The 12,830-nt window shown below is 44.4% G+C and overlaps 1 protein-coding gene across 4 annotated transcripts in view; it reads right to left on the bottom strand.

Annotated features, from left to right (window-relative positions):
- Positions 1-12,830, bottom strand: part of fnbp1l (formin binding protein 1-like) — a 221,323-nt gene that overhangs the window by 37,394 nt on the left and 171,099 nt on the right. For all 4 annotated transcript variants that reach the window (XM_038793856.1, XM_038793858.1, XM_038793859.1 and 1 more), the window contains exons 5-8: positions 9,190-9,252; positions 8,347-8,451; positions 4,125-4,253; positions 180-326 (exon numbers count right to left, since the gene is read on the bottom strand). In XM_038793856.1, coding sequence (XP_038649784.1) covers positions 180-326; positions 4,125-4,253; positions 8,347-8,451; positions 9,190-9,252 — 444 coding nt within the window. The remainder of the gene's footprint in view (positions 1-179; positions 327-4,124; positions 4,254-8,346; positions 8,452-9,189; positions 9,253-12,830) is intronic.

Below are 12,830 nucleotides of genomic sequence, written 5' to 3'. Positions count from 1 at the left end.
GAGGCACTGGGGTTGAGGGCATGGGTGGTGCCCCCAACACCGCTGGGGGACACCGAGAGAGGACAAACCCTTTTCCATTAGAGATATTAGAGAAAACATATTTCAACTGACATTGAAATAACAGCACAGATTTTAAATAATATGCTTACTTTTACATTTTAGCTCGTAACAATACTTACTTTGCGATCATCCACAGATTTTGCAGCACTGATCATTCCTTCTAAACATTTATTGATAATTGGAGTAACTCTACGCTCAGCTTCTGCAAATCCTCTGTAACACTCACTTAACTTGACAATTCTTCGCTCATCCATGTCTTGTAGATTCTGTAAAAATTAAGTTCTCATTTAGGATACTTTATAAATGCTTCACACTATTATACAAATCACTTATTTGACAAGTGGTGTACGAGAGCAAAAATTCAGAGGATAATGTCTCACAATTCTTTGACAAAATGTCAGCAATGACAACTTGCATCAATGACAATCATCATGTGATTAGGGACATTTCAAAGAGCTTAAACATTGAACATAAAATAATGAAAATCAAGCTGAGGAGTAATTGAATAAATTGGGAAGGTTGTTTAGGATTCTGTGTATAGAATGTAATTTGGGTGGTGATGCCTAGTTTTAGGCCCGGTTAAATTGGATATTTTAAATTAAAGAATTGGGCACTTTAAATAAAACTGCAGTCAAACCTCAGGCAGGATGGGAGTTCGGACTTGGCCAGAAAGTCAAACACACTGCCCACAGACAGACTGCCAGAACCTGTCAATCATCCATCAGGAGATCATCGATCCTATTGATATGCACCGATTTGTTTAAGGTAGCCCAGACTGAGCCAGACACTTGGGCGCCCAGAGTTCCCACTGTTACCGTGTACAGCAAGAAGATACTTGCAAACCACACCACTGGAGACGGACACCCGGGGCGGGACCCCGGTGTCCTGTCAAGAGGTCATCACCTAATTCATTGGGTGTTGGGACCCCCCTTGCGAGGCATCATTGGCAGAAAGCCAGAGAAATATCTGGAAATGTGCAAACAGAGGGAGATAAAGGTAGATACCCAAGACAGATCAGCAGCCAAGACTTGACATGGGAGGTGACCATGACTACCTGTTCAACTGACTAGGAGGGAAGGAAGGAATGGAAGCTGCCAGCGAGACTCGCCTTCATGACGACGGACCAGAGAGACTGAGAGATTCGGGCCTGGGGTTCAACCAAAGCATTCTTTTTTTTGCCAATTGAGGGACAATTTAGCGTGGCCAATCCACCTACCCTGCACATCCTTGGGTTGTGGGGGTGAGGCCCACGCAGACACGGGGAGAATGTGCAAACTCCATACGGAGAGTGACCTGTGGGTGGGATCGAACCCCGATCCTTGGCGCCGTGAGGCAGCAGTGCTAACCACTACACACCAAAGTCAGCTTAATGGGTAGTATAAACGAATCTTGGGTATCTCTAGTATTTTGTTTGGATTGACTAAAGGTCAACATTATGTTGTTAAATAAAATTAGTTTGTCTCTGTTCTTGTGTTGTCCTTTGTTCTCCTCGTTAATAAAGACATCTGGGTAAAGCGTTTGATTAAAATACTGGTTGAGCTTTCTGAATTGGAAGATATATCAGCCCATCATAGAGTTTGGCTCACTGGCACCACCACGGACTCATCCGGTCGTGCCCCAAGGACAGAGCTGCCAGACTAGACTTGTGGCAAGTAGCGAGTTAACCAACAATAAGAAAAAAAACGACTTTGTCACATCCTTACCAATCTACCTGCCACAAATATATCTGCCCATGATTGTATTCGTAGGAGTGACCACTGTACAGTTCTTGAAGATTCTCTGACTCTCAGTCCTAAATTCCATGGGAGGGATTCTCCATCGGCTGACGGTGGAATCGGGAAAAGCGCTTGGGTGGAGAATCGGTTTTGACGCCGAAATCGCAGTGGGCCCCGTTCATATCAAATCGCAATTCTCTGGTGCCTCAACAGTGGTGTCAATGTGTTCCACTCCGCACGTACACCAAACTCCATTGGCACATCATTAGCAGGCCTGACCCGGTATTCTCCGGGACCTCCGCCTCCACTAGTGGGAATTCCCGGTGGCGAAGTTCACTTATGCTTTTAAAAATCGAGAAACAGGCGCCGTGGCTGATGAGGGAGAAAGAGGAGGTAGGACACGGAGGGGCGCGACTGTGGGTTGCTGGTCCTGACGCTGGCCGGGCTGGCTGGTGGTGGGAGTTGACCCGCCCATGGGACTTGAGTGGTGTCCAGGCACAGCCCGTCATTGCCGCGGCCTGCAAGGCAGCCATCTTGCTGCACATCCCACTGATCACCCACCTTGGCCCCTGGTTCTGCAGCTGGCAGTGTCCTTCCTGAGCTGGAGTACAGGGTCTCCCACCTCGCCTCCACCATGCGTAACAGGATCTCTAAAACCATCTGTTAAACGGGATGCTGCTCTCTGCACTGCTATCTTGCTGGCTGGGGTGGTGTGTGTGGGAGTGAAGTGTATATATTTAGCTGCAGTTTGTCGGCCTCCTGAGTGACAATCATGAATCCGGCGAATCGCGCACCACTTCCCATTGGAATAGATGGTGTTCCACGTGGTGCTGGTGTTAGCCCCTTAATGGTCGTTGAATCAGTTTTGCTGTCGTAGAAATCTATGAATCCTGCCCCGGCGTCAACACTTAGGGCACGATTCTCTGCACCCCACGCCGGGTAGGAGAATAGCGGGAGGGCCTCCCGACATTTTTCATGCCCTCCCGCTATTCTCTCCCCCCCCCACGCCCGACCCACGCCACGAATCGCCGCTCGCCGTTTTTTACGGCGAGCGGCGATTCTCCGAGGCCGATGGGCCGAGCGGCCGGCCCTTCACGCCCGTTTCACCACGGCAGCAAACACATCTGCTCGCTGCCGTTGTGAAACAGGTGCCAGATGCCCGTTTGGGTGGTCTAGGGGCCCGATTTGGACGGGAGCACCACGACTGTGCTCGGGAGGGGACAGGCCCGCGATCGGTGCCCACCGATCGTCGGGCCAGCGTCCAAAACAGACGCACTTTTTCCCCTCCGCCGCCCGGCAAGATCTAGCCGCCACGTCTTGCCGGACGGCTGAGGCGAAAGACGCCAACTGCGCATGCGCGGCTGACGTCATCGGCCGCGTCAGCCACCGTGACGCTTGACGTGCGGCCTTGACGACCGTCGTCCAGGCCGCGCTGCCGTGACGCACGGGGCCGCGCTCCTAGCCCCGCCGGGGGGGGGGGGGGGGGGGGGGGGGGGGGGGATTGGCCCCGGAAGTGACGTGAAGGCTGCCGTGGGTCACGGCCTGTCCCACAGCAGCCTTTACGATTCTCCACATTTGTGGAGAATCGCGCCCTCTGTCTCAGGAACAGAGAGTTCCGCTGCATGCGTTTAATCTTGAATCATCTGTTCAAATTTCCCTTCTTTTCAACCCTCAACCATTTGTATTCACACACAGGAAGGCCAGTCATGCTCAAAACCTATTCCAGTTTACTTTAGCTAAGAAAAGTTGCCAGTGACAACTGCATATTTGAACACTCTTTCCACGACAAACCGAGTTATGTCCAGGATTCAGCCAACTCCTTTCCTAGATGACATGAATGCAGCATTGTACCGAATGCACCATCCTTATTCATATCCACTTTCAAAATAATTTTAATTTTGGTGATACTTCAATGTCCACTAAAAATTGAATATCAGGGCAGCACGGTGGCGCAGTGGTAGCACTGCAGTCTCACGGCGCCGGGGTCCCAGGTTCGATCCTGGCTCTGGGTCACTGTCCATGTAGAGTTTGCACATTCTACCTGTGTTTGCGTGGGTTTCGCCCCCACAACCCAAAGATATGCAAGGTAGGTGGATTGAACACGCTAAATTGTCCCTTAATTGGAAAAAATGAATTGGATACCCTAAATTTATTTGAAAAACCAAACTGAATATCCACTTTAATCTATTAATGATAGAGTTAATTTTAACAAACTACAACATTTTCTCCTACTTTTACTATGTGCAAGTCACATCACATAAGACAGAGAGAGAGAGATACAGACACCTACAATCTGCAACGGTGGCACTGGACAATGATCCAGGAAAGAATATAAAGCAACTAAGTTACCTTAAAAATCTGAGGCATAATGAATTGGAAATGCTTCTGCTGTTCGCTGTTGAAGGTCTGCAGTTGAGCGGCATATTCATTTTTACAATCATCAGCCATGTGGGTTCGAAGGTTTAATTGTTGTTTTGCCTGGGGATTCAACAGATAAGAATTGCTAGCCAAACATTCTTACTTGTCTCATTTCATCTGAACTTCTCAGAGTTCATACATTTCCCTCTTCATCACATTCGTTTTAAGTTAGATGTCAAGATAGAGAAGCTTTTAAAAAAAATATTTTATCTGCCATAGCTTCATCATTTTCGCCGTACAATGAATGAAATGAAATGAAAATCCCTTATTGTCACGAGTAGGCTTCAAATGAAGTTACTGTGAAAAGCCCCTAGTCGCCACATTCCAGCACCTGTTCGGGGAGAAGAAAACAAAAGCTGAGCAACCCCAACAATATGAAACTTAAAACTTATAGAACAAAAACACCCCCCCCCCCCCCCCCAAAGCATTCAATGGCAACCAACTCCCGAAAGTGCATAATAAGCAAATCTCAAGAATTGTAGAATCCCTCCTTCCCCCCTCTCAACTCAAACTTCACCTTCTCCAGGGTCAAAAACTCCAGCAGGTCCCCCTGCCACACCGAGGCACAGGGCGGAGATGCAGACCTCCACCCCAACAGGACCCACCTACGAGCGGCCAGCAAAGTGAAGGCTAAAACACCTGCCCACGCACCCGCCATAACTCGGGCCAGTCGGAAACCCCGAAAATGGCTTTGAGGGGATCAGGTTCCACGTCCATATGTAAAACCCCCAAGATAGTGCTAAATACCTCCCAAAAGCTAATGGGTGGCACATTGGTTAGCACTGCTGCCTCCCAGCGTCAGGGGTCCGGGTTCAATTACAGCCTCAGGTGACTGTGTGGAGTTTGCATTTTCACCCCTTGTCTGCCTCTTTCCTCCCATAGTCCAAAGTTGTGCAGGTTAGGTGGATTGGTCACGTTAAATTGTCCAAAAAGGATAGGTGGGGATACTGGGTTACGGCGATAGGGTGAAGGTGTGGGCTTCAATAGGGTGCTCTTTCCAAGGATCGGTGCAGATATGATGGGCCGAATGGCCTCCTTCTGCACTGTAAATTCTATGATAATACCTTTCTAGCTTCAGGCACGACCAAAGCATGTGAACATGATTTTGGGGGGGGGCGCCTCCCCCTCCCACATCGCTCACAGACATCCTCAAACCCTGAAACAGCCGGCTAATCTTTGATTTGAGGTGCACCCTATACACACTCTTCAATTGTATTAGCCCCAACCTCATGCAAGAGGTTGAGGCATTCACCCGCCGCAGCACCCCACACCACAGTCCCTCTTCCATAGCCCTCTCCAGCTCTTCCTCCCACTTCACCGTAACCCCCTCCCATGGACACCCTATCCTCCTCCAGGATCCTCCCATAATCGCCGATACAACCCTCTTCTCCAACACCCCCTCCCCCCACATTGAGAGTACCTGGGACCTTGGTGAAACGGTTAATTGGAGGTGATTTCTACTTCTTGCCACACACAAAAAACAAAAGAACAAAGAAAAATACCGCACATGAACTTGCCCTTCGGCCCTGCAAGCCTGAGTTGACCATGATTCCCATCTAACCCAAAATCTTTTACACTTCTGGGGTCCGTATTCCTCTATTCCCATGCTATTCATGTTATTTGTCAATACGCCCCTTAAACGTCACTATCACACCTGCTTCCACCACCTCTTCTGACAGCGAATTCCAGGCACTTCCCTCGCACATCTCCTCTAAACTTTGCCCCTCGCACCTTAAACCTATGTCCCCTAGTAATTGACTCTTCCACCCTGGGAAAATCCTTCCGAATATCCACTCTTCCATACCCCTCATAATCTATCAGATCATCCCTCAACCTCTGTCATTCCAGCGAGAACAAACCAAGCTTATCCAACATCTCCTCATTGCTAATGCCCCTCATACCAGGCAACATCCTGCTAAACCTCTTCTGTATCCTCCCCAAAGCCTCCACATCCTTCTGGTAGTGTGGCCTCACTAAGCTGCAGCATGACTCGCCAATTTTTATTTTCAATGCCCCGACCGATGAAGGCACGCATGCCATATGGCTTCTTGACTACCATGACACTTTCAGTGACCTGTGGACCTTTACACCCAGATCCCTGTCTGTGAATGCTCGTAAGGGTTCTTCCATTTACTGTATGTTTCCTACCTGTATTAGACCTTCAAATGCATTACCTCACATGATAGGTTTCACTTTAGCAAACCTTCCAGCTTACAAATTAATAAGACTTAAACATGCTATTGGCAAATACAAGCACCTGATGGTGGATATTTGAACCCCCAAGACTGCAATTGTGTGAAGGTACGAGGTCAACCAGGAGTTGAACAGGTAGCATCCCCCTCTGAGCCAGAAACTCCGGATTAGAGTCCCATCCCAGGACTTGATGGCCAAGGAAGGTGCATTAATAACGCAGCCAACATATTTAGTATCAACCTACATAATCCTTCCAACACATGCCGATGGCAGGTGGTAAGAGTGGGAGACACTCCTGGTCAGCCACGCTTTATGTGGAGTGGTATCCCTCAAGCTACAAACCTCTGGTAACAGACTAGCAACCTGTTCCAGAAAAAAACCTCCACCTGGAAACAGATGAAATTCTGCCTTATGCATCACTAGGTGCGGGGGGGAAAAACGATAGCACAGCCTCTTGGAGTGCTTAAATTAGATTGCAAGCCTTTTTCAAATGATGAAAGTATTAAAAGAGAGCATACTTAATCCATTATCAAATGTCAACTAAGTAAATCAGTATGATCTTATAATAAAGAGGATAGATTTTGTAATTTCACATTTCTATTTTGTTATGCTGAGGTGATTAAATGGGCAGCGGTGTTGCATTTTTCCAATTGACAATGTTCATCACCAGTCTGCAGAAAGGAAACTGAGCCAAGCAGAGTTTTTCTTGGTAACTATAAAGTGATACCTGTAACAATTTTCTATATCCGTAACAATTTTTTATATGAATGTAGCAATTACTAAGTCTCAACTTTGATATAACGGTATAAGATAGCATATTCATGAGATGCCCCACAGGCCAAAAGCAGTCCATAAAAACCTATCTGGTTTCTTTGTGTGAAAAGCCAATTTAGCTTTAGTCCAGTTTCAGTGCTTTAAATTTTCTAAGCCATAGTGGATTTTGTAGGAACTACTACTTTGCTGAGACTGCAAACTTCTCAGTTTTCAAGCTTTGGGTCAAGGGTTGGATGAGGGTGTACAGGAGAATGCATGGAAGGAATATTTGAGAAAGGAAACGAGAGGTGTCATTAAGTGCATGGTGTGGCAACGTTTCATTATTTGTGTACAGGCACAGTCTCTTTTTTTCATACAGCAGTGGTCACTGTCTTTTTCTTTTACAGGGACAGGTCTTACATTTTTCATGGAGTGGTATCTGAAATGAAATGAAAATGAAAATCGCTTATTGTCACAAGTAGGCTTCAAATGAAGTTCCTGTGAAAAACCCTAGTCGCCACATTCCGGCCCCTGTTCGGGGAGGCTGGTATGGGAATTGGACCGTGCTACTGGCCTGCCTTGGTCTGCTTTAAAAGCCAGCGATTTAGCCCTGTGCTAAACCAGCCGAAGCAGTTCCATTGCAGCAGTCTGACTTCACAGGAGCATGCAAGTTGAACCATGGGCAGGTACTCTCCAAGTTTCCCGTGGCTGACGCTGCCAAAATAACTTAACAGCAAATACTAGACCCCAGGATTCTATGTCAGCACAAAACTACTAAAAGAAAATTACTTTTAACTTCCAATATAAAATGAAAAAGTACTGAAATAAAGGTATCATTGTACTTTTCTTTCTCAAAATCAAGATGACTTATGTGCAAAGTAGTGACCAGAACTTCAAAACCAATTATGAATTATGTACTTATTTGTGTTAAACATAGTTTTACACAATCCGGTTATGTCAATTGTATGTGGTGTACTGTCCAAAAGGAAATCACATTTCCAGCATGTTTGTGCTACAACACTAAAAGGGTCAATTAACATGCCCCTGCACAAACTTCACCGAGCAGGAAGCATCATCATCTGTTTTGTGGTGAACTAAATTCACACGATTAACCTTACTTCTTCTAAATTTACTAATCCCAATCACCATTAAACTTTGAAATGGTTTCAAAATAGCCTATATTTGTAGAACGCAACAAATTTCCAACCTTCTCAACATCTGCTTTTGTTGCATTATGGTCAGAATCTAGTCTCTCGTAACACATTTGTGCCTTTTCAGTCTCCTTGCATTCTCGCTCAAACTTCTTTTTACTCTGAAAGAAAAGATCAAAATTTGATGACCACTCTACCAATTCAAAACTTCAGGTCAAGAGATAAAACCTACTGGAAGTCACTTGAACAATGCTTACCCGGAACTACGTAAAAGCTCAATGAAATAATAAAACGCTGCAGATTTTCAACAAATAATCAGAAAATGCTAAAATCGTTCCAACTATACATGGTTATGATCCACTTTAGACTAAAATTAGTGTTTTAAAGATAGTCAAAAATGAAGCATGGGCAAAATCATTTAAATTATATATATATGAATAATAGAGTTAACCTGACAGTTCAGAGGCTCTCTTTGAGGCTTTTTTCTACAACAGCACTTCGAGCAAGATGAATCCTATTTTTTTTACATGCAGGTTAACTAGGCATTATGTTTAGAAGAAAAATACTGAAACAAGTCCAGTTTTAAGCAATTCCCTGTACCTTTCTAAGAGCTTGCATTGCCCAGGCTCAATAAAATGGTGCCTGTTGTGATGCTCCGATCAATTCAGTGATGAGCTTTAAGTTCTCTATCTTATCCCATACCAAGGTTAAAATTCTCATCCTTGTTTCAGGACCCTGGTGGCCTCGTCCCTCCTTATCTCGGAGATCTCCTTCAACCCCACAACCCTCTAATTCTGGCCTCAAAGTGCTTCCAATTCCAATTACTTTGCACCAATAGTGGCTGGGCCTCAGTTCTCTCCAAAATTCAGTTGAGTAGAAAACAAAAAATTGAAACTTACATTATCCATCTGTTTCCAGCACGTATCAAGATACTGCTGAGATTTACGTCCTTCTTGTAGGTGCTGCAAAAACAAAAAAGCAAGCTCTCACTGTTTAATCTTGACCAGATAATTACTCAAGTTATACTAATGTCCATGTTACAGCTCTCGTTTCCCACTTCAAATGATTAAACCTGGTTTCTGTCTATAATTTTAATCAGATTACAAATTTGTGCATTTAGTTTTTTTTTATTGATCCTTGCATATTATCCTTAGATTAATCGCCAATTAAAGAGCCCTACTGAGATTTGTTAGTTTCTATTACAGTCTGTCCATCATTTCTGCTCTTTAGGGCAACTTTTAACTGAAGATTCACTCTTGAGATTCTTGAGCTAATTATCAAGGAAGTATAGCTAAAATTGTTTCATGTTGTCTTCCTTATGGTTTTACTTCAAATATCTTCATCTAGGTGAACTGCAACCAAGGCAAAACAGTTCTGCCTGCTCTTTACAATGGGAGCTGAAGTCTCTCACACTCATTAGAACAGGTACCCTTAATGGATATCAATCCAGTATTCAGAGTCAGTACTTGCTTGCTGTCTGGGGCAGAGCCCAAGCCAGAGTGGGGAATGATAGTACAAAGTCAAAGGATTGCTCCTGATATAGTAAGCCCACTAAATTCAAACTGCAATCTCAATAGAATGAAGTGCAATAGAATTGACAACTCGACTCCTAATCTGTTGATTACTTCACATGCCTATCAGATGTCAGACAGCAACAAGAACATTCTCCAGCCACTTTGTTTTTAATGTGCTGATATTTCAGCTTAGGAGAGCACGGGACGGACAGAGGTGTCAGGATCACTACAGCAATCGACTGAAGCAGCAGAATTACTTTGCATTATTTTGACAAAGTAAAATTTGATAGCATTTTATGCAACAGACAGGGCCATGTCCATGTAAAAATGCATTTTATTCAATACAAAGTCCTATATGCATAACAAATTATATATTATACAAAACTTTAGATGCATTAATCCCGAACCATAACTTGTCCATTAAGTGCATTTTTGAAACAGTGCATGGAACATTCAAAATCAGTGGACTTTAATATATGTTTTTAAGAGGAATTCTTCAGCCTATAGGTGAATGGGATGTAATTTAGCACAGTTTACACCTCTATCCCTATCATGTGGTAATGTGATATAGAGTTTACTGTTTAGGTTTACAACAGCCATGAACAGGTTCCTTGGCACATTATACAGAGGACACGGAGTGGCATTTCTGTTTATACAACACCATTACCGGTATCCATTACAATCCAAGAGGTATGGTTTAAAAGCTACAATTATAATTGTTTCCCTGGATATTTCTAAAGATTTTCTTGTCAAAGAAGCTGAATTTAGAAAGATATTAATTTTTTTCAGCTATTATAATTTCTTTTAAACTAAAATCTTCCACTACGTCATAAGGTGACTGGTTTGGATTGCACTGTTCGCAGTTTTTGCTAATGACTTTTCTTATCCATTTTCTCCCCTCTGCTCCTGAAGGCAGCGAATGTTTAGGGTATTAGTTCACAACCTTCTTAATCTAACTCAAGTGGATGTAATTCACAAGTCTCGGTGGGGATTCTGCTTTATAGTAGGGTGCATCAAAACAAAAGAGAAACTCAATCCTAATCTCACACACACATACACCCAGTAGAGAGAATTTAACACCTATCAGAAACAGACATCTAGAGGAGCTGAGGGCCTCTATCCACATCCTGGTTACAAATGTGTAATTCAGCAGAGATTAGAAAACAAACTGGGAACCCTTCTTGACCGTATGAAACAATGACTCAAGAATCAACACTATGTGTCATTGAGAAAATGAGAATTTAGCAATAAGACAAAAAGAATGCATGTGCAGAGTCAACGAAAATTCTTTGGCATCAGCTTTAGTAATGCCGATACAAAATTCTATCCTTACATAATTGCACCGTGCTATGAATACAGGAATGTGAATTATACATCTTGAATGGTTGCTTCTCATTTCATGCTCTCTTAAAATGTTGCACAGTATGTGAGTTCCGGTTTAAACAATTCCAAATAGATTTCCACCAATGCCACAACACTGAAAAAGCCCCAATCAAAAGGCACAATTAATGTGATTGTCTTTTTTTTAAATTTAGAGTGCCCAATTATTTTTTTCCAATTAAAGAGCAATCTTAGCATGGCATAGCCTGCACATCTTTGGGTTCTGGGGGTGAGACCCACGCAGAAACGGGGAGAATGTGCAAACTCCACACGGGCAGTGACCCAGGGCCGGGATCAAACCCGGGTCCTCGGCATTGTAGGCAGCAGTGCTAACCGCTGTGCCACCATGCCGCCCACAATTAATGTGATTGTGACCATGGTGCACCTTCCTCCTCATCTTTTAACATGGCTGATCATGCCATCCTCCTTCAACACTTTTCTTCCTTTGCCCAGCTGATTGAGATTGCCATCTAGTTCCACGCTTACTTATCCAGTTTTAGCCAAAGAGTTTCCTGTTTCTCATTTCCCCCAAGTTCCATCACCTCTGGATTCTCCCAAGGAATTATCCTTAGACCTCCTCCAATTTCTCATCTATATGCTGCCCCTCAGTGATATCATCTGTAGACACAAATGCCAGATTCCACATGTGCACCGACAACACACAACTCTACATGAAAAGCACCTCTCTCGATCTTTCCACCGCCTGTGCTGGCAGCCTGCTGGTCTAATACCCAGTCCTGGGAGAGCTGTAAGTTCCTGCAAACAAACATAGTCCCTGTTGCTCACAGGAGTCATGTTGGCATTAATGTGATTTACCACTATATATGTTGGACGGTAAAACCAAACAGGTAAGCAAAACATTATCTTGCACGAACAAGTCCCCAAATCTTTCCAGATCCTTCCCCTCCCATGACCTAAAGTTGGGAGTTAAACTCGCCGGCAGAAAGAGATGATTACCACAGATAGGACCCAACACCAACATGGAGCTAAATTTAAAATGTTGTCAGAATTGCTTCCAGATCCTCAGGGTAGACACCACCACTGGATTCGAAGAGAATCTCGCAGGAGAGAATGGAAGCCAGACAGTTACTAAGGCACCCAAACTAGAGCCCCTACAAGAACTCACCTCCATTTGTCCCCATATGGGCTCTTATGACAAACCACCCCAACATTTTCTCAATATTGGCTGCCAAATAATAAAATAGCAATTGGGTAAAGCTAAACCACCTCTCTGACTATCAAAGAACAATACAGTACAGGAACACGCCCTTCGGCCCTCAAAGCCTGCGCCAACCATGGTACCTGTCTAAACTACAACCGCATGCACTTACGGAGTCCGTATTCTTCCATTCTCACCCTTCTGGAGAATGCGTATTCTTCTTAAGAAACGCCCTACAGATCCTTGGGGTCTTGCCCGCCCAAATAAAAAAGGACACCAATTGGTTAACTCCAACAAAAAAGGATTTAGGAAGAAATTCCTCCTCATCGCTGTTTTAAAGGACCACCCCTTCAGTCTGGAGCTGTGCCCTCGGGTTCTAGTTTCTCCTACGAGTGGAAACATCCTCGCCACATTCACCCTCTAGGCCATCCAGTATTTTTGTTAAGGTTCAATGAGATCCCCCATCATCCTTCTAAACTCCATCGAG

This window comes from Scyliorhinus canicula, chromosome 4 (genome assembly GCF_902713615.1).
Source record: "Scyliorhinus canicula chromosome 4, sScyCan1.1, whole genome shotgun sequence".
Lineage (NCBI taxonomy): Eukaryota > Metazoa > Chordata > Chondrichthyes > Carcharhiniformes > Scyliorhinidae > Scyliorhinus > Scyliorhinus canicula.
This window is presented reverse-complemented; position numbering and strand designations above follow the sequence as displayed.